The sequence below is a fragment of the Astatotilapia calliptera genome, chromosome 6 (assembly GCF_964374335.1).
Source record: "Astatotilapia calliptera chromosome 6, fAstCal68.1, whole genome shotgun sequence".
Taxonomy (NCBI): Eukaryota; Metazoa; Chordata; class Actinopteri; order Cichliformes; family Cichlidae; genus Astatotilapia; species Astatotilapia calliptera.
The window spans coordinates 10,980,424-11,002,714 of NC_137427.1; the positions used below are offsets into that span (position 1 = coordinate 10,980,424).

Here is a 22,291-nt window from a genome sequence, read left to right on the forward strand (position 1 = left end):
AATTACCTCCATTCACTGTTCAGATAACTGTCTTTTCTCTTTGTGCCAGTTAGTCATGTCTTCATGCTTGTTTACCTTTTTGTCTGGGTCAGACGTGTGCATTGTAGTCCTGGTCTTTGTCGTAGTTACTTCCTGTTTTTTATTCTTGTCGTTGTTTTATTTATCTTGATAATCCCTCATCTCGTGGAGTCACTTAACACTGACCTGCATATAAAGGCAGCCAACTCAAGGTATGAACCTGTGTTGTGTCGGCACATAACAGACAGCTTAACACCCAATTTAAAATTTTATCTCCTGTTACTAGCAGCTTGCCACAAAATATATGGGTACATTAGCAGTAGCATTTTGCGACAACAAGTTAATTCCACAAGAAAACTTGCCATATCTCAGGACAAAAGATGGACCAAAGAAGGTAGGGGCAGGCCTACAAGGCAGATAAACAGTACCTGAAAGTTATGACCTTAAGAAATAAGAAAAAATCTAATAAAGACCTGACACAGGAACTGAAAGTCACATCTGGCCCTTCAGCTGGTTAATCTACGGTTCCCTAAAGCTTCATCAGGTCACAGCAGAAAAGTAGCTGTTAAGAACACATTCTTAAGGAAGGGAAATGGGCAGAAAAGACTGGTGTGTGCCAAATATTCAATTCAGTTAATTTCAAATCAGTTTTATTTATATAGCACCAAATCACAAGAACAGTCGCCACAAGATGCTTTCTATTGTAAGGTAAAGACCCTACAACAATAAATATTAATAATATAAAAATTATATCAATAGTAAATATAAGGGTTTTTCATGTATGTGGCCAAACTCTGTGGGTTTACACTTTATTAAAGTTGACGAGGAGTAAAACTGAATATTACATGAGCAAATGTGAACAGTTATCTACAACAGCTGAACCTCCTCTCTTTGACACTGTATCACCAAACACCTCATGTTACCAGCTTCGAGAGCCCAACATACGTTGGCTAATGTGGCCAGTGTTTGGAAAGCTGCTAGTTTGATTTTCTAATTTATTCAGTTGTTTTCACTTTTATAGAACTCAGAAAGAAATAACAGTTGGTAATACTGCAGAAGGCATGTGTGCATCTGTTACTGTGCGTGTTAGTCTGATGAGCTGCCATGTTCAAAATGAAAATGAGAATATTAGCAGAAGAAAGCAGATCATATTTACTTAAGGTCACTATTTAAATGCAAATAGAAAACCAACAGCGGTTGAAACACTGTTGATAAATGAAAAAATGGCAATGTAGAGACATGGATCAAAGGTTAAAATAGAAGTACATACAGTTTTAAAGTTTTAGATGCAATTTATATACTGCTTTTTAATACTTTTCTCCAAGAGCCAAGTTCAGTGTCCTCTAATTCCAACTGCAGTCACAAAATTTCAGTATTTGGTTATTATTTGGCATTTTTTATGACTTTGCAGCATGTCAACTCACTTTGTAACGTGACGTCCGCTCTGGTGCGTGAAAATACCTACTAATCATGGCTGGAGTTCCACTCCTGTTTCCTTGTTTTGGCCATAATAACAGCTGTCATTCTCAGGTTGTACAGGATCGTTTTCTTTTTACTGTGTCATTATTAAACAGTGTTGTGTGGCATGCAGCTGAAAACCACCCATAACTCTAAAATACACAATTGTGTATGTTATGTGCTGTGATGTGCTCTCAAGTACCACAAAGAATTGGTTAGTTAAGCTCTTAGAATGACATTATAAAATACCTTATTTTACATATTAATTACAGCTTTCTTGACATTGAAAATATGCCCGTTTCTTTGTGGGTTCTGCTGCTTTACTGCTTCAAAGCAAACATTTACAGGGATTTTATGTTATTTTACATTTGACATGTAAAATCAGTCTATTTATGTAAATTTTATGATATTCTAAAAAAGCAGAAAAAAAACTGTAAAATACACAGTAAAAATACTTTTATATTACAATTTTTTTTACAGTGTGCTCCAAACACAGAACAGATTTTAAGCAATAAACCTGGATATGTACAACATTATTTTTAGCTTTCATTTTACTGTCAGTCTGTGCTCATATCTGTCTCGTATACTTCTCATATTTGTAAATCCAAACATTCATGTGAGAGTCTGACAAAGATTTTTAGCTTGTGCTTTGTAACTGCAGTCAGTTAGAAGCTTCATGTTAAGTGAACTGCAGATGAAGCAAATACTTCCAGGGTGCGGGTGAAATGTGATAATAACTTAATACCTTACAGACCTTGTCTTCGCTGAAGGCATTTTAACTGTAGATGATGACATTAATTATAACTGCATTCCATTTAGTTGTGCCAGCGGCAAGGTCCTGGTATTGCTAATGGTGTGGACTAGGACACCTGAGCTCTTGAAATGCGATCACCTGACATGTAAACTGTGAAAAAATGAGCCAGCTTCATCCTTAGCTAGGGATGGGTATCGAAAACTGGTTCTTGTTGAGAACCAGTTCCCACTGTTTCAATTCCTTGGAATTGTTTGCCATTTTTGCAAACGATTCCCTTATCGATTCCAGTCGCCCCGAATGACGTCATCACGTTGCGGAGCGTCATTTACCTGGCAGGAAACACGGCGCGTAAGCGGCTCAAACGCTCAAAAGTTTGGTTATACTTTACGAGAACGGATGACAACAGGGCAACTTGCAATACTTGCAAAGTAGATATTTAATTTAAGGGAGGAAACACTACGAATATGCAAAAGCATTTGCTCACAAAACACGCAATGACCTTAAATGAATGTCGTGTTTTTAATTCCGCTCCGGACTCGTGAATCTCAACCCAGCAGCAGCGGTAACGTTTGCACGTCCTCTCCCGTTAATGCGGCAGGTAAATAATCAACTAACAGTGCATATTATGTTAGCGCGATCTGCCTTATTACAAAACCTGCCATTACTGTGCGTTTAGGTGACCATGATGAGAGAGACAGACAGAGTCTGGCTCAGATGCTGCCAGCTCTCGCTGCAGTCTACATTCGTCTATCCTTTCAGGCCAGGATAGACGAATGACACCAAGCAGTGACTAAGTTTGTGGTAAAAGGCTTGCACCCATTTGCCACAGCAGATGATTTTCGGTAAGTGAATGTGTTTAATTGTAGGCAGGGACATTACTGGATATTCTTGTGTAATTGCCACAGAACAATTTATGTTATACTTTGTTATTGCTACAGACGAATATTTATTTTATTATTTTACATTTACAATTTTTTTTCCTGGGGACCCTGTGACACCCCATTGAAGAGCCGTAGGCTGTGGATCTCTTAAGATCTCACTGTTGGGTTTGTAAGGCCATGTTACTCCTAAATTTCTATCTTGTTCAAAGAGAAGATATAAAACAAGTTCTAAGCTAATCGACCTTAGTGTTCTCCTTTTTTAAAGAGAATCGATAAGAGAATCGATAAAGAATCGAATCGTTAAACAGAATCGAAAATGGAATCGGAATTGTGAAAATCTTATCAATACCCATCCCTATCCTTAGCTCTAATCAGACCAACAACTGTATAGATACACTTGTTGCTTTCTTATAGCCAGTATGTGTCAGCTTTGATATCACCATGTGCTGTCTTTAATTGTTTTTAGATTTAATTTCTATATTTGAAAGGCAATTATCAGATTCAGAAGAGCTATCTGGTTGACGGAAACTTTTTTTTATGCCTTCCCTAGATTCTGCATGATTATGCATAGCATAATGGCCTTCAATGGAACATTTAACTGCATTTGAAATAATAGTACTTTTCTATTGCATTATGTGTTATCATACACAAATCTAAATTATTTAAATGCCTTAAAGGATGAGGATGATCAGCTAGATCAGAGACTGTTCCTACTGCATTCAGATTTGAGGATAGCACAGTCATGGTTGTCAAACACGTGCTAGAGGTAATTTTCTGAGCCAGGATGTTCTTGTTTGAACAAAATCAGGACCTGTTAAACTTGTTTTTATGATTTTCTGCAGATTTTTATTTGTGATTTGCATCACAAAACAGCACCACAAAATATCTCATTGTGTCAGCACTGACAGCGCTGACTCATTTGGCTATCATCCTTGGTGACAAGAGTTAGGACGTCACACAGTCCTTGGCAGTAGAATAGCCCAAAGAAGGGTGCAAGTCACTTGTGTCATTACAGGAAGGCTCGGAGATTTCTTCAATGTTCACCAAGTTTTGCACCAAGTTTTTGTTGTAACGTAGGGCGTTTGAGGGAGAGCATTAACAAATGACCTGTTGAGATTTTGTTGTGTCAATGCACCCCTTTATCACACGTTGAAAACATGCTTGTTTTTGGCTGCACTAACAAAATCATCATTATTCATTTTGCACTCTTTGTAAAAATACATTTGACACCGTGAAGCTTCCAGTGAAGCATCATGTGATGCACGTGGTGCTTCAAGCACTGAGACAATGGGACTACTAAGTAGCATTCCAAGTTTGGGAGGCGCTCTGGATAAGGCAACTGCTTTAAAGCTATAGGTAACAAACTTTAAGTCAGGTACACTTGTTGCTTTCTTACAGCCAACATGTTTCAACTGTTTCACCTTGTGTTATCAGTATTGCCGCTTTTTGCTGCTACTTGTAAAAGAAAAAGTCAAAGCTGGTGTTTTTTGTCACATTAATACTCATTTTTGAAGGGAGTCTGGTTAAGGTGTTGCTTCTGTAAGTACCCCACACTCTTATTTAGGAAACACATAATTTAATTGAAGCAATAATTTAGTTTTGAAAATATACTGGAAAAGAAAAGATTACTATATTCATGTAGAGTTGCCAGGAGAAGATGTATTTATCATTAGAATTTGATGGCATAGTTCATTCATTTAGATAAATGTGCAGCGGTAAAAATTACATGGCTGACACAGATTGATCTCTTTTCTCAAATAAAATTCCTTTGCAGAAAACTGATTTGTGCCTTTATTATCTTTAATTTAACAGAATTTGTCGCTGAGTTTTTAATGCACTTTATTATTTTTTTTACCCCTTTGAGCTTTTCTCAAGCCAGTTCATTGAATCAGATTCCCTGTAATGTAATTTAAGAGGAATGGGACTGCTCCAAACAAACTAGGTTGAGTTATGGGCTGGCCCCTCAGGATGCAAATTCATGCACATACAGTATAAACACACTCTTTGTATCTTTCTGGCTTGCACGTCAACAGTTAAACTGCATTTTGTGTCTTGTGATGCCTGGGGCGCTTATGGGTCTGTTTAATTTTAACATAATTATGTTTCCTCGTTAAATCCAAAATGTATCTAATCTGACAGAGATGAATGGAGCCACTTACTTCGCTTACTTTTCACAGTTACTGGTTGAGCCCATCAGAGAGCACTGAGAACATTTAGTGATGTTTTTTTCGTGGGTTTACCATTAATTATAGTAATACTTTAAACATATTTAATTGAAGGACAGTCTTATTTACTGTGATTAGAAACGGGCATGCTGAATGAATACTTTCAAGGACCAACATGCAGCATGTAAATCAGTATTTTTTTTCCCTAAGAGCGGATTAAGACATTATGTATGCATCATTCTTCGCTACTTTGTAATTTGTATCTCAACAGCTTAAGTCGCTGATGCAGCTATAGAGCAGAATTTATACCATGAAATCACTCAATCTAAAGATGGTTTTTTTTCTGTAGCAACTGAAAACTTGGTCTTATGCTAACTCGGTTAGAAATATTACAATATGTGAATGTGAGTATTTTATTGAAAAGAACTCTCTTTGATATTTAATGAGACTCGTAAAAGCTTAGACTTAGCAGAGTGCATTTTATAGACTTTGAAGGAGGAATGAATAATTGAAGCAGTACAACAAAATGCAACATCCAACACTGACAGTAAACAGTCCCCTGTCCCTGGATCTGGCAGCAAAGATTGAAGGATTTAAAGATAACCAGACCAGACTAAGCTATTTTTCTACTAACAAATATAATAAAGAAATGTCAGCTGAATTAATTGAGGGGGGAAAAGAAAACTGTTTCAGGACCTCCTGTGTATCAGATGTGGTGATTTTCCTGTTTTGTTATATTACTTTTACTACTAAACTGCCACAATCAGTATCTAACACTGTGTAAACCAGAGCATTCCTCCTAAGTAGGATGACATATTTTATAATATAAAATCTTTGATTTTTGTGATTTGGTTGTATAAATATAGAAAAACAGAGACTGAAGCATTTCAACAACTCTTCTGTTCTTTTTCTGGTGTAAACTGAAGAGCATCTGTCAAAATTATAACCTGTATTCAAGAAAAAGATGAATTTGGGATACATTCTTAAGGAGCCATGAACAAAATCAAGGATTTTAAGATGGGCAGACTCTATTTTTCCATTTACTTTAAAAAAAACAACAACCATGTGGTAACAAAGTTGCTTACCATCAGTCGGGTGGCAATTTAAACTTGGAATCTGACCAAGTTGTTCTTGCCTGAACCTAACCAAAAATGTGATCATTTAAATTTTAAAGATGTCAGACTCAGTGGGATACGCTTGTGGGAAAGTGAAACATGAAAGACACTCATCTCTTTGTTTGTGTCTGGATGCGAGTAGAACAGCTTGTTTGTGTGAAGAAGTAAAAATTCATTGAGTTTAGGCTCAGAAACAACAACTCAACTCAAAACCAGTGATATACTGACTGTTTCCCACTGATACGAAAAAAGGGATCGACAACAGAAACTTTTAGGGAAAACATTTTTAATACTGCACGTTTTGAAGTACCAAGAAACAAAACACAGATCTGTGAAAGAAATTCTCAAATACTTAAACACATCATCAGGCATTTATCCAATGGGGTCATCTAGCAGGTGATGGTGTGAGCTTCTGCAGAAGACAACCTCACCAGGAGGACACAGAAAGCATACTGGCAGCCTGTACTTCAAAACTGTGGGGCACATTTTGACTTTGCCTTGAAAAGAGTCTGTACAGTAAAGCTTAATGAGACTGAGTGGAAGTAGAAAAAGAGCATGCTGCCAAGTTCTGATTGACCAGGTCGCAGTCTGTGTGCAGATAGTCTTTATGCCTGATAGTGGATCTCTTCTCCTAATCAAGAGCTATTCAGAGGATGCCTCTGCTTCAGAGGAGAGAGAACCTGAACATTTTTCCACAGTCAGTTTAAAAGGGAGAGATCATTGATACTGAACATGATTTATCAATATAGCATTTGAGTTATAAACTATTTGGTAATTAGACTGCAATGAAGCAACAGGGCGGAGTCCAATAATGTACAGGACCCCCACCCTCTCAGCATCATTGTCAGTTAAATTAAAGAAAGAAGATTAAAGAAAAATATATAAAGTATATAATTTATGTATTCGTTCCACCAATACACAAAACTGTTGCTCTCTTTTCTTTATTTTGTACTTCAAAAAAGGTAGGAATCTATTCAAGTTTAAAGAAAAAGAATTTAAAAAAGGAAACATGAAGCCAGGAAAACAAAGTTCTGTACAAAATTAGTATGTGTCATGCGGTGTAGTAGGACTCAGGCGCAGAGCAGAGTTCAGGGGAAAACAACGTTTATTTACACAATCACCAGGTGCAGATATATACAGTGAGGGGAACGGGGGTCCTAGGTCCGAAAGGGAAGTCCGGGATTGGAGTCACACACATACTAGCTCTTCTTCTTTACAGTGGTTGAAACAACAGGTTAGTCACGGGTCCGGGGAAAACTGTGCACAGGAGAAAATAAGGTTACACAGAGATCGCAGCAAGTTTACAAAGCTTAAGGATTCGAGGAAGAGGTTCACTAACGTGTCTAGCATAATCATCCAGCAGTGAGTCCAACCCATAATCAGAGCCTGACGAGATGCAGGTGTGTGCCAAGGGCGGAAGCCTGCAGTGAGCTCCGCCCTGGCGGGGAGGAGAGAGGAGAATGTACACCAAACACATGTGGCCTTTTGGAGCTGGCTGGGCAGACACGGGGACCATGACAGTATGTGATATAAAATGATAAGAGAAATCAGAGCCATAACTCGATAAAGAACTTGATGTTAACAGCTAGCTCAAAATACCATGTTTAAATGTCTCATATCTTGAAACATTGAGATTTTTGGGGGGTAATTGTTTGGTTTTTGATTGTTGTAATCCTTTATAGATATTCACTTATGTCAGGGGATCTGATTCACTGCTGCCATGGTAACTATAATGAAGAAATTCACATCAGTGTCAAACAGTTCTAGTTTAAGGCTAATTTGGAGAGTTAAGTTCACAATAGACAGGTTTTTTTTCTAATTGTTGTCCTGTGCTACATGTGTAATGTAGAGGTCTAATGACATTGTGTAATTTAAAATTTTCTTTCTTTCCTTGAGTCTTATCTGTTGTGACACTGGTTCAATTGTGCTTCCTCAGCGCTTCTATGTCTTTTTTTGTGTTGGTCACAAGAATCAGACACCTGTGTTTTTACCCTTCACTCACGTCTTTTGTGTTTCAGTGTACCTTGGAGACAGTGCGGGTGCCATGATAGTCCTATATGCCTTTATTTTAATACACATTAATGCACTGACAGTATCTGTGCAGGTGCACAAATGCAGAGTCATGCACAATGAGCAAACATAAAATATTAAATTGACAGTCCTTGACCTCTTAAGCCCCACGCTCCCGGTACCGGGGCTTAAGAGTGAAACTGTAATTTTCCACTGTTTCACTTTAGAAACATAAATCTTTGCACAGATGATGTTTATATGTTGGTTACTGAATTTCTGGAATGAAATGTGAACTGAGGGATATTTTTAAAAGGGTTATATGCTAAAAACAAATTAAAAAATTAGGCGAGGATAAAATCTACTTACTTTTTCTGTGTTCCAGTCTCAGTAATTTTGACACAGTAATATCTGCTTCAATATTTATACCTCTGATGAAATTTCACAAGTGTTAGCTTTATTTTGATACCACAATTGTAAGCACGGAGTTTGTAATTGCAGAGAAATAATCAGTTAGTTTGGGGCATTTCATTTTCGAGCAGGAAGCTCAGAAACCTCTTTGGGGCTTAAGAGGTTTAATATTGCTATGATTTTTTTAAAATCATATATCTTTATTGCATATTTTATGTATCTTCTACACTTCTGAAGAGACCGGGTCTACAATGCAATCAAAACCTGAAAATCTGAAACACTGGAAAGGGCTTTCATTTTATACATCTTTCCTCTTCTGAGGAACAACTGTGTATAAAAAGATATTGAAGATGAGTGTTGTATGTACAAAACAATTAAATAGAACAAAATAGCAATCAAAAATACATAATTATTCATTGCTTTTCAATGAGAAGAATAACTCATTGGCAATGGCTCTGCTGTGTCTCTGATTAATTATTGTGCCCAAACTAACCAATTATGTCATGTGTCAGACTAACACCTTAAACACAACCCAATCAGTAGCACTTTTACAGTGTTGTTTTGGAAAAAAAATAGTAATGTCCAGATCTCGTGACATGTTACCTCATTAGTTCCACAAACTAAAATGTTTACAGTGGCTAATATCATATAAGTGCTAAGCTAATGTAACCCAACTAATGTTTTACTTTGATAGAGTGTCCTGTCATCAAAAATATACAGTTATATTCAAATCATACCAGTCATTTGAAAACCTTCTAATAAAGGGGTCTACGTTAAAGTACATGAGATAAGCATATTGTTTTGGTATTGAATTAGTTAGCCAGAATCATGTAATACTACTGATATTGGTTCCAATTACTACATTTCTGGTATAACATAATATGTTTAATTTCAATTCAGTTCAGTTCAGTTGTGCTTATACAGTAAAATGTCACAACAACAGTCGCATCAAGGCACAGACAGCGAGACAACAAGTAAGCATTTGGTGACAGTGGAAAGGAAAAAACTCCCTATTAACAGGAAGAAATCTACAGGAGAACCAGGCTCTGCTGCAGCTAATTGGGGGTGAGGGGGAGGAAGACAGGACAAAAGGCTTTGTCACTGCTGGTCACTGTGGTGTATCATCCTATGTCATCACTTTACGTTACCCTCATGTTGTGGGAAACACAATAAGTCAAAGCCACTTTGTCTGGCTTTCTGTCCTTTTGAAGATAAATCACAGCAAAAATATCTGGCACAACTTCACCTACTTCCAAGGTGCATGGAGAGGATGAAAGAATACACAATGCAGGAACTCCAGCAACACTTAAGGGAAGATGAACAACTTTATTGACTGACCAACGCGTTTCGGCTTGTGGCCTTCATCAGGGTTTTTGTCCTTTTGCACATGAACCTGCTGTTTGTACTCGAATGTGTATGTATCAGCCCACAAAGTTGAGCTGTAATCAATAACTAGAATTCATTATTGGATCCATTACTGGAACATAATTGCAGTAATTGTTTAATGGGGTGAGGAATAATAATTTAAACTATTTAAATTGCTTCCGGGTTTTGCAGCGATTGTTAAAGAGTTTAAAGCGCTGTGCAACATTCTTGAACAGTTTAAAACATCTCCATCTTTAGCCACATAAAAAAAATGAAGCCAAATAATACACGTAAGCTGTTGGATTCACATGACTTATACTCCTCCAGTTTGTTATACCCTGTTCAAAAGAGTAAAGACAAAGATCGCTAATATTACTATGTCTTCATCGTGTGAATGATTAGACAGGGAAGTGTAACGTGCAAAGGAAATTAATACTAGAGAAAACCCACACAACAGACCATATGCCCAGAGAGATATGTGAGCAAAAGAATGCACCAGCTTGTGTAACTGAATAAGAGCCAAGACACGTTATTGGACTGTTGCTTCACTCCCATTCTGGCTTCACTCCCAAAAAACAACACTGTGACCCAAAAACCCAAACACTAAATCAAGACAGCTTTGATAAGAAGTCACTCTTCGTACACCTGGCAATGAAACTAATGTAATGAGGAAAATATATGATAAATATGTAGTAGCTTGCCAACCTCTGTGCAAAAGTAAGAAAATATGTTTCTAACGGTAACTTCTGAGTTATGTGCTGGAGTATTTTCTGGCTGTCTGCAGAGACTTCAGAGCCAAGAAGTGGTTCATCACAAAACCCTCATAAAATCACAAACTGTCATTTTTGCAGCTTATTTTTTGCAATAAGGTCAGCTCTTCAGTTCTATATCTAGTACTTTATACTTTTGGATGTAGGGGAGCGTGTGGGTCCTTCTTTGACATAGAAATCTACTAAACGAGACATAAGATACGGAGCAACTGTATTGAGCAATTGGGAGCAGATTTATTTGACAATTCAACCAGGTCACTTTGGCTGTTTCATTTCCACTTTATTATTTTTATGTTTTTATTATTTCATTCTTCCATTTTATTATATAAGCAGTCCTAGTGTGGAAGACATGTGCATTGTATTGTAAAGAATAATTTTATGAAGCCCAGAGAGCATAGTTCTGGCATGCTCCACTGGACACTAAGAATGGTATGTACTGGCCAAGCCTTTCCCCCATGTGCTCTCTCCCTCTCTCTGTCTTTTCCTTCACACAACTTTTATGATGCTCATCTGGACACTGCGTTATGCGTCATCCCCTAGTTGGACACCTGCCCTGTGGCGCAGTATTGCCATGATTTGATGACATAAGACAGAAATGCTACCTTATTGTGAATGTAGCAATCAGCTAAAAGCTGCTCAGCCCATCTGCCATTGGCTCAGTGGTACCCAGATTTCTTTCCAACCCAAAGTTGAAGTCCTGATATTTCACATGAATCCCAAAACAGGACTATTTTAATATATGAATAATGGAAAAAGAAAGTTGACTGTCTAGTTTTCTTAAGCCAATACTGAAAATTGTAAACACACGGTGTGAAAGTAGCTGATGAATCTGGATAGCAAAGAACTGTAAGCCTCACAATTACATAATAATAATAATAATAATAATAATAATAATACATTTTATTTGAAAGCGCCTTTCAAAACACTCAAGGTCACTGTACACAGTAGAATAAAAGCAAGCAGTTTACAGAATCATAAAAGCATAAGACATAAACAAATAAAATAGCAGAGTGGAGAGGTTATGTGGGATAAGCTATTTTGTACAAGTAGATTTTGAGTTTGGACTTAAAGAGGGAGAAGGAAGAGATATTTCTTAAATTAGGAGGTAGGGAATTCCAGAGTCGTGGGACGGAGAGTGAAAGGGAGGAAGAAGATCTGAGACAACGAGATGGGGCGGTGATCTTATGGGGCGAAGAGAGATGATGAATAGCCTTAAATGTGTACAAGAGTATTTTGAAAATTGATGCGATATTTGACCGGGAGCCAATGAAGCTGCTGCAAGGCAGGAGTGATGTGGTGGACAGAAGGGGTCCTGGTGATGATACGGGCAGCAGAGTTCTGGACGCGTTGGAGCTTGTGGATGGATTTTGGAGTAAGACCAAAAAGAAGTGAATTACAATAATCAATCCAGGAAGTAACAAGGCTATGGACAAGAATGGCAGTGGGGTGAGAAAAGGACGGAGATGATTAATGTTGCGCAATTGAAAATATGCAGACCGAGTAACATTATTAATGTGTGAATTGAAAGATAAAGTACTGTCGAGGATGACACCCAAACTTTTCACAGAGGAAGAAATGAAGACCGGTGAGTTATCGATAGTAATAGAGAAACTCTTGGTTCTGGATAATGTTGATTTAGTGCCTACCAAGAGGAGCTCGGATTTATTACTATTGAGTTTGAGAAGACCAGTTTTTTTTCAATATTGGGGTGATGCCGGCAATTTTGAGGGAAGCAGGAACAGTTCCAGTGGTAAGTGAAGAGCAGATGATAGCAGATATGACGGGAAGCAAAGAAGGTAGACATGCCTTAACCAAAACTGTAGGAATGGGGTCTAGCTGACAAGTAGAAGGTTTTGACTTACAGATGAAATCTGAAATATCAGTAACCGAGGGGAGCTGGAAAGCAAAAAAAAAAGTGTGATGAGAGATGAATTACACAGGAAGAGCTAAATGGAACCTCGGAAACCAGTTCTTGGTGTATTTTGTGAATTTTCTCAATGAAAAATAATATTAAAGAATCACAAAAGGAGGACGAGTAAAGATGAGCAGGTTAAGAATCTGGTGGCCTGAAAGAAGAGTTGAACAGTGAAAACAGTATCTTGCTTGAGTCATCTTTTGAACAGATAATGGTGGAGTAGTAAGCAGATTTTGTTTGATTAATACACTCCTTATAATACATAATATGATTATTAAACATTTCCTTGTGGATATTCAGACCAGTTTTCTTATAAAGGCGTTCAAGTCGTCGTCCTTTTGCTTTCAGGAGCCTGAGTTCAGCTGTAAACCAGGGTGCTGACTGAGAGAATGATACAGATTTGGTTTTGAGTGGGGCAACAGTTTAGAATACTATTGAGACTAGAGTTATAATAGGAAACTAAGTCCTCTTGGGTAAGCAGGTTATGAAAATGCACTTTTAATAGTATGCCAACTATATGTCTGAGGTCCATGCAAAAGATACAAGCCTGTGCCTGTTGGTCACCTCTGTGTTTCCTGCTGCGAAGATTTTCCACATAAGCCAAATCAGACAGAAAACAAGATGGGCAAGAATTCTCCCCCGAGGAGGCAGAAGGAACGATAAGGCAGGGAACAGAGGGAGATTTTCTGAAAACTTGTCCACAGGCATTTGTCTCCTTGCATCTGACAAGCCATTTTGCCTCTAAGTGGTTCAAGGATCATAAAGTAGAAGGATGGAGGAAGCAAAAGGTGAACATATGAGAGAAGGTGAGAGATGAAAAGAAATATGGCACTTGTTCTGTTTGTGAAGCGTAACATCTGCTGAAGGAGCAGATTCTGGATCACTTCCATCACACACTTCAGGTACTCATAAAATACAGGCTCACTCCCTTACATGCACACACACAAAACACACTCAAACACAATCTTATGCCAAGTGCACCTAATCTGATGAAGATAACAGTGATCCCCTCAAGACCATAATTCAAGCTCTTCTATGTGACTTCACCTTCTCTGTATAAGAGTCGAATGGACAGCATGCAGACACTGGAATCGTATTAGCTCAGGTTTTGAGATGCCAACCCAACACATTAGATAAAAGTCTCGTTTTGGCTTAAAATTGATTGAAAACTTAAGATTAGTACTTATTTCCATAAACACCCTTTTAAATAAGTTAATCTGCACAGTGGTTTTCACTCGGACTATTTATTTGCCAGAAAATACTTCCAAATGTTCATAGTGAGGTCTGTGAGAGGAGCAGGAACGTTTTGTATGGAAAAACACTGTTATTGCACAACGTTTTGTGCAGCTCAAACCCAAATCCCAATCACTTCCAATATACTGAGGTGCAGACAGAAGTGCTCCAAATATTATAAAAACATAAACAGATCCTACTATAAGTCTAACTACTATAAGGCTAGATGTAGAATTACTGTATGCATAATGGTCTAAATTTATTTCAAAGGTTTTTATAGCACAGAAAATGGTGCTGTAGCTCTTTGATTGCAGGTTAAATTAAATTCTAATGAAGAACTTAACATTTGAAAAACACTGAAAAGAAATGACCACTATTAATTTAAAAAGCCAACTTCTTTAACTCAAGTGATAACCTTTTATGCATCTAGTTTATTAATCTTATGTAGGCTCACGTATTTAAATGCAAGCAGCTTAGCAAACCAAAACCACTCCAGTGCCTCCTTTTCATGCTGTGTCTGAATGAATCAGCGTCATATGCGGTGTCACCGGCGCCTGTTCAGTGCAGGATTCTTATTCTGCCTGCCACAGGCTTTGCAAATGCGCATGGAAAAGCGGGGAGAGCCCAGAACAGAGTCATACCTTCAAAGATAAATCAGTGCAGACAGAAGAAATCTTTTTTTAATAGTTTCATCCTGACTGCAATGTTTTTTTGCATTCTTGGGAGGTACTGATAGAAAGCATTAAAAACACCAAGCAAACACAAAACAAACTAAAATGAGAACTACTTAAAGTCCTGCAAAGAATGTTATTGGAGTTAAAGACCATTTGGCTGTCAGTCACCATATGGGGCTGGAGGGTTCACCAAGGCAGAAACAACATAATTACAGCTCTGCGTTACAGCCACTGCACTCCTGTCTCTGCTACCACCTACATACTCTCCATACTAATTGCCTGCTCCTCCTCACATAGGGAATGATTATTGATTTAAACAATATAATTGGTTGGCACTCACAGCAGATAATGCACTTATCCATAGAAACTATGGCCTGAATACAAATGTACAGTTTGAATTAATGGTGATGGGGAACCATGTGTTTAACAGCTAATTTTCATCACTGGTCATTACTTTGATCAATTAAACTTAAAGTCCATGATGCCCGAGAAGCAGTAATCACAAGGCTATATTTCTTTCCCTCACTTTCTCATCCTGCAGTTTCTGTATGTTTTTGTTGTCGTTGTTGTTTTTGTTTGTCTGTTGTGCGTTTTACACATTGTGCAGTTAAATAGAGATGTGTGGGAGGAAGAGAGTGACAAGCACGGCCTTAGCCTGTATCTAGTACACTGATACTGACAGAAGAGGAAAATGAAAGATGAAATTTTTTAATGGAAGAATCAGATTGACCATTTGACTTTCTTCATTCATTTTATAGTTAACAGATTAAACAAAATTATAAAGAATTGCTGCAAGGCATAAGTCTATACGAAGTACATGGGAGGTTCCTGTAGTCAACTGTCAATAATTTCTGTTATGAGCTAACAACACAGTCATTAGAGAGACGTTACACTTACACCTCTTTCTTCCCTAGAAAGCAGAGGCAGAGAGTGTGTAAGAGCGATAAAGACAAATGCATAATGCAGGTGAAGGCTGACACTCAGTTTCTTCAAGTATATAACCCTAGGGAGTAACAGTAGTACTCACCATACACATGCACATTCACATTGTTTGTGGTCTGTCATTTGTTTTGATTTACATGCGCATTCATATGAAAAGGATATTTTTCAGGAATAATTTAATGGGAAATGTTGGGTCATACAGGCTTTTGTAATACAGATTAGAAGCTGGGCAAATATCTTTTTCACTTTCCATCTCTGGCTTTTTCTCTCTGCTTAATAACACACACAGACTCCTGTATTCATCATATCATCATTGGACAAGAGCGCTGAGCCCTTTCCATTTAACTACCGTGTAAAATGGGCCCAAGCTGGATACTTAAAAGAATGCAAGCATTGTTTCACATACAATAGAAGTACATAGAAAGTTTTTTGTTTTGTTTTTTCGAGTAAATGTATCATATAAATAAAAGGAAATCAAGTAAAAGCAGCATTAGACAGCATTACACAGTGTGGTGCTCACTGCTTTAAATACATCCTGTAGCCTGTGGATACCAACATTAAATTTAACTGCCACTAAATATTCTATCTACACCCAGTGAAAGGCAGGTAAAGTGTTTGCAGGGTTGGAAATTAGGGTATACCTACAGTGCTGCCTGAAACTATGTTTTATAAATGCTGAAATACATTCAAATATCAGCAGTCCACAGCATGTTAATGTGTTTGTGTAGGCGTATGCATGTGCAAGTGTTTTATGCACATGTGTTTTATGTATGTGTAATGTAAAATCTCCCTGTGTGGTCGACAAGGCTATCAGTTTGAAGCAGTCTTGTAATTTGCATTGTCCTCTCCTCACTGCTAATATCTAAAAAGAGATACACAGATGCAAGTAGCCCAGTGGGGTTTGCATGCACAGACATACGCTTATATGCACACTTGACACACACCAACTTAAGCAGGGAAAACAGAATAGAGCGATTGCCAGCAAATACTGGGCACAATATCCTCCATTCAGCCAAGAATCTGAAAATAAGCTTCTCCTACAATTAAGAGTGATCCAAACAGACCACTCGTTGTGGCTCTCAGAGGTCTGTAGAGCATAAACATTCTGTGTGAGCAAGAAAAGTCTAAAAAAATCATTTGCTGTAAAGGTAAAACAATGTTTGCAATTTGTGCTGAGTACTTTAAAAATTGAATCTAACTGTGCATATGAACGACTCATTGTGCATTTGCAACAGAAGGTTTAGTTACTGCTTTGTGCCCAAGGTTCCCAAAAGTGTCATAAAACTGCATTTCAGATTTAATACTATGTGATTAGAGAACTGGAAACATTAACAAAATTTTCTAGTTTCACTCAGTAGTGGAAAACAAGTGAACATTAAATCGATAAATCCAGTAATGTTGTAGCTTGTGTCAATATTTTCTTATTTTGAAACCCATCTTTAGTAATAATCCCACCAAACTTTAAAAAATAAAACAAGAACTTAAAAACACTGTTATTGATATTAGATCTCTATGGAGTATTTAAGGAACATGTTTAAATTAGGTGAATTCAAATGAGTCGCATGATAATTCCAAGTGAAATGCAAACTTATGCAATTGTGTCGTTCAAGGTAATGTACACTTTTTGGACAACAGCTGTGTTGTGAAGCACATGGAAGGAAGATATATCAGGCTTTGAACACAGGATCCAATTATTGCTGGTTCTTAACACTTTGTTTCACTTGTTTTATATACTCTTGGCTCTTTACCGAGTTTGTTAGAGTAAATATCCACAGTATGGTCATCTCAGGCACTTGGCTGCTGTTCCATTTTTTTTTCTTTCAACCCAGAGAGGCCTCCTCTAACAAGGAAGTTAAAACCCTGATCCTTCATGTTGTGAGGTGACAGTGCAAATCAGTGGCTCACTCATATTTTTAATATTCATAGATTCATTCCGATATTTCACCGTAACCAGTAGTATAGTCTAATCTCTCAGATTGTGTCCTGTATAAGAGCTTATGAACTGTCTGCCCTTCTTCTGTCTGTCTGCTTGACTTTGTTGCTCAGTCAATAAAAACTGCATGTGGTTCTAAGGAAAAATATTGTTCCAGCGCCAGAAGATAAAAGATCTGTTGCAGCAACAAAGCACAGCAGTATTTTGCTGTATTGTTGTTTTTTCCTCAGCTCTTAGCTCTTAAAATGAAGGTGATAATCTTTGTGCGCTGATAATGAAAGGCTATTTATGCCGAGTTTAGTTCACTTTAGATCACTGTCACAGCATTTTAGCGCCATGGGGTAACCACACACAGAAACACACACCCACAGCCCGACGAAGCACTTCAGCAGAAGCAAAGAGACTGGAATAGAATGGAATTTGAAACGTTTTAGCTAAAAATGTTTCCATGCTCAAGGTGTTTTTTGCAGAAACGTTTCAGATTTCGTTTTGTTCTCCAACTGCGTTGGTGAAGCTCGTCAACTGATGCCACAGGAAAGCCACTGCTCGTCGAATTTAAGACATAGACAAAGGATAGGTTTCATTCAGAAGTATATATAGTTGTAGTGTGGAATTCTAGATGTGAGGGTTGGCATGAACAAATACACAAACGTACCAGGAGTGTGAATCAGAATCAGATTCAGAAAACTGCTTTATTAATAACAAATCTTCTTCTTCTTCCTCTTATTATTAATATTATTATTGTGCTAACAAAGTGATAGTCAGCAACTCATTAGCCCATCTTACTGATTGTGTTACAGATTTTATATCCTAATATTGAGGTCAATAAAGCACATTAATGGCAAAGGATGTGTAAAAAATAAAATAAAACAAAGACTTTTAGGTGTTTGTTTTTAACCAGGTATCTCACAGGTGCATATAAATTATTTATGTTGTGATTGTGACGGAGAAGCGCGTCACTGATTATTGCCTGTTTTTTCTGTTACCTGTTTCACAGTCCCTTCGTTATTTCAAGTTATCTACACAAACACACGCCTATAACAAGCTTCTCCGTGTTGTTTGCAGGCCAAGTGGTGAAACAGGGCTGAGACTGCCTCATGAGTTGGGCCTCTTCTGTGTTTTGGTCCCCACCCCCATCCTCCCAGCATCAGTGGGATGTCCCAGGTGTGTCTCCTCTTGGCCTTGCTCATGCTCTGCAGCTGCAAAAAGGTATGACTCCCAGCATTATTCACTTTCACATGCCAATTTTCAAATATGTTTCCTTTTTCTTGATTCACACCATCTACTTCTGAGAGTCATCAAAAGAAATTTCCTCTCTCCCTTCAGGTCTCCTCTGCTAACTCTCTTGAGCTTGTGAAGGAGCAGTGGAGCAGCTACAAGAACCAGTGCCTTGACCACCTCGGTGCCACGCCCCCTTCAACAGGTGATTTGTTTTCCTCCCAGCACGCAAGTCCATAAAATGCATCTGCACCAGCACAGACTAAAGATTTGCTTTCCCTTGTAGGGCTGGTGTGTAACAGAACCTTTGATTTGTATGCGTGCTGGCCCGATGGACTTCCAGGAACCACTGTAAATGTCTCCTGCCCATGGTTCCTGCCATGGTACCATAAAGGTCAGTGTGAATATATGTGTGAGGTAGACAAAAAATAACAAAAGAGCAACTGCTGCGTCACAATGTACTGTTGCTACAGTTTGCAAATGTATGATTTAAATCTAGTCTTATCACTCTTATCTGTAGCATTTCATTATATGCCATAATTTTAACCTGTTTTTTTTTCTCATTTACATGGATAAAATGCTTATACCTAACTCACTGCACAGTTTGACTGCTAATTGAAAGGTTTACTTAACAAGGATATAAGGTGATAATATGTAATTATTGTGTTTGATAGCTTGCTCACCAAAACAAAGACATCCATGTGCTCACTGTGTTGCTTTTTTTAACTATTAATGTGAATAAGTACAAACAGTGAAACAGTGAAAAAAAAGGGAGTTAATAAAAGCTTATGACCACAGCAGCCTGACGCTGCATCTGTGTGTCAGGGTTTAGTGCTGCATTTTCTATTATATTTCTAGGTTTTCAAGGTTTTTAATAATTAAGCGGTCAATCTGCGTTACATGTGTGAATGACCCACTGTAAGAAAACATGTTTCAAAAATTACTCATGCATTTCAGGGTGACACGACCAGTTTTCTAACAAAACATATAATGTATACAAACACTTGACAGATTGGTTTCTGGTCTTCATGTACAGCAGGTAATCGGTTGGCAGAATGATGTACTGAATACAATGTACTGAGGTGCACTGAGGTTTCAGGGAGTGCTTAAATGAGTGTGAAGGCCAAATATTACTCAGCCCTGACTTTACTCTCAACCTATGAGTGGTGTAAAGACTTCACACTGTGTCACCGGTGGCAGCACACCTGTCCTGTGGAGCTTTCTCAGTCATTTACCTGTGGTGTGCGGGCTTTTGCTTCAAACACTTAACAGTTTTGGTTCATAGCATGAAAAGCCTGGATTTTGACTGCAGCTGTCTGTCTACTATCTTTGTTTCCATGCACAGGCTTCCTCCAGGTTGTTTTGGGCCTCTGAATAGGTGTGAAGGGGGGTTTATCTTTGCTATCTCCGGAGGACTCGTAGCCTTGCAGGGGTGTGTGTAAACATCTGATGTGCAGCACTACTTTAGACCCAACCTGTGTTTCACTAACTTTTGTTTGAAAATATATTATTCTGCTGCAAGAAAGCTACAAAGTGAGAGTATGTTAAAAATGTGAAAATTCATCTTTTCGACTTGTTGAAAAGACTCATAGAAAATGATGTCTGTTTATGTTTAGATTTGGTTAAAAACTGCACATTTTCCTTCTCTGCCAAGTCCTAAAATAAGCAGTGGATTCAAACCTGGAAGCTTCATGCTATGACGAAGCAATGCAAACCACTACACCACTATCCCACCACAATGCTTAATGAATTCCTTCTAATTTTTAAGAGGGCCGTACATATATGTTCAGGGAATACTCTGAGATAAAACCCCATGGAAAACATAATTTGCATATCTGAAAGGTAATAACATGCTTTTCAATACATTTTTTAAATACTAGTCAGTGTATCTGAAGTGGAGGTTGTGTGGCTGTGTGAGCACAGTCCCCCCAAAAAATGACCTCTGCCCTATACCTTGAGGTCAAGGTTACTGAGCTTTGAACACAGCCGAGATTGTTAGTAGCTGCACCTATGTAATGAATTGGTCCTTCTTGATTTATCACATTCACAAACTCCCCATCCGCTTGCCCAGCAGGGTGATGACAATACCCCATCAGCTTTTTACAGCTGAGTGGTAAAAAGTGTCAATCAAATATCATAATAAATAAAAAAGAAAGACACAGTCATCTGCATTTCTGAAATAATGGCTATGTTTATCGTAGCTATCAGTTAAACCTTGGGATGAAATTGATCTTTTTACCCTCAGCTGGAAAAGCTTCATGGGGTAACGTAGGATTTTGAAATTGATACCATAAGCGAATCTGCTAAGAGTTGCCTCACAATATAAAATAGTCAGTGTTGTGAATTGGTAAAACTCTAAAATTGAAGTAAAACTGAAATAAAGCTTTAATTTAATTTAATGGGGCGAACGTGGCTCAAGATTTGGGAGTTCGCCTTGTAATCGGAAGGTTGCTGGTTCGAGCCCCGGCTTGGACAGTCTCGGTCATTGTGTCCTTGGGCAAGACACTTCACCTGTTGCCTACTGGTGGTGGTCAGAGGGCCCGGTGGCGCCAGTGTCCGGCAGCCTCGCCTCTGTCAGTGCGCCCCAGGGTGGCTGTGGCTACAATGTAGCTTGCCATCACCTGTGTGTGGATGACTGAATGTGTAAAGTGCTTTGGGGTCCTTAGGAACTAGTAAAGCGCTATACAAATGCAGGCCATTTACCATTTAAATCCAAAAGTGTCACTGTGTTTAGGCGACAGCACTATTTGCATATCGTTAGCTTCATAGCATAAGTGCCTAAGTCATTGACTTAGGCAATTATGCTATGAAGCTAACGATATGCCACTCTAAAATAAAATCTTACAATCGTTGTTTCTTTGTGTGTATAGTTCAGGATGGTCTGGTTTACAGATTCTGCAGTGAAGATGGCAAATGGGCACAGAAGAATACCAGTGAATGTGAGGACGACCCTGGTGAGGTGTGTGTACACAGTGCAGTACTTTGTTTTTGTGTGTGGCTTTCTTGTTAATTAGTGGCCATTTTTGAAGCTGCCTGCAGTGGCAGATTGTTACACGGTACTGGTACTTAAAACATTAACTCATTATGATCTGAACTTACTGCCGCATGTGAAAATCCTCCATCTGTTCAGTAAATTATTAGGATCTTTTTGTATTGTTTAAATAAAGCTGAATATAAATTGTGTGTTTGTATCTATGTTTGAATGTAGTCCATGTCTGTAAATGACTTTATCTCTTTCAGCAGCAGTATGGCCGCATCCTCACTCAGTTGCGGATCATGTACACAGTGGGTTACTCTCTCTCACTGGGGGCTTTGCTGCTGGCACTGGGAATTCTCATCTTCTTCAGGTACATCATGTAAAGAGGACGTGTTAAGGGGGTTAAGGAGCAGACCTGGTTTGAATTACGGGATCTTGTTTACATCTTCTACCTG

General features: G+C 38.2%; 1 protein-coding gene across 2 annotated transcripts in view; it reads left to right on the forward strand.

Moving 5' to 3' along the window:
* gcgrb (glucagon receptor b) overlaps positions 1–22,291 on the forward strand; it is a 54,170-nt gene that overhangs the window by 24,024 nt on the left and 7,855 nt on the right. Inside the window, exons 2-6 of one of the 2 annotated variants that reach the window (XM_026170251.2) lie at positions 18,707–18,850; positions 18,968–19,064; positions 19,146–19,253; positions 21,730–21,818; positions 22,100–22,206. In XM_026170251.2, coding sequence (XP_026026036.2) covers positions 18,797–18,850; positions 18,968–19,064; positions 19,146–19,253; positions 21,730–21,818; positions 22,100–22,206 — 455 coding nt within the window. In that variant the 5' untranslated portion in view covers positions 18,707–18,796. The remainder of the gene's footprint in view (positions 1–18,706; positions 18,851–18,967; positions 19,065–19,145; positions 19,254–21,729; positions 21,819–22,099; positions 22,207–22,291) is intronic. The other variant, XM_026170252.2, reaches the window with a different exon arrangement.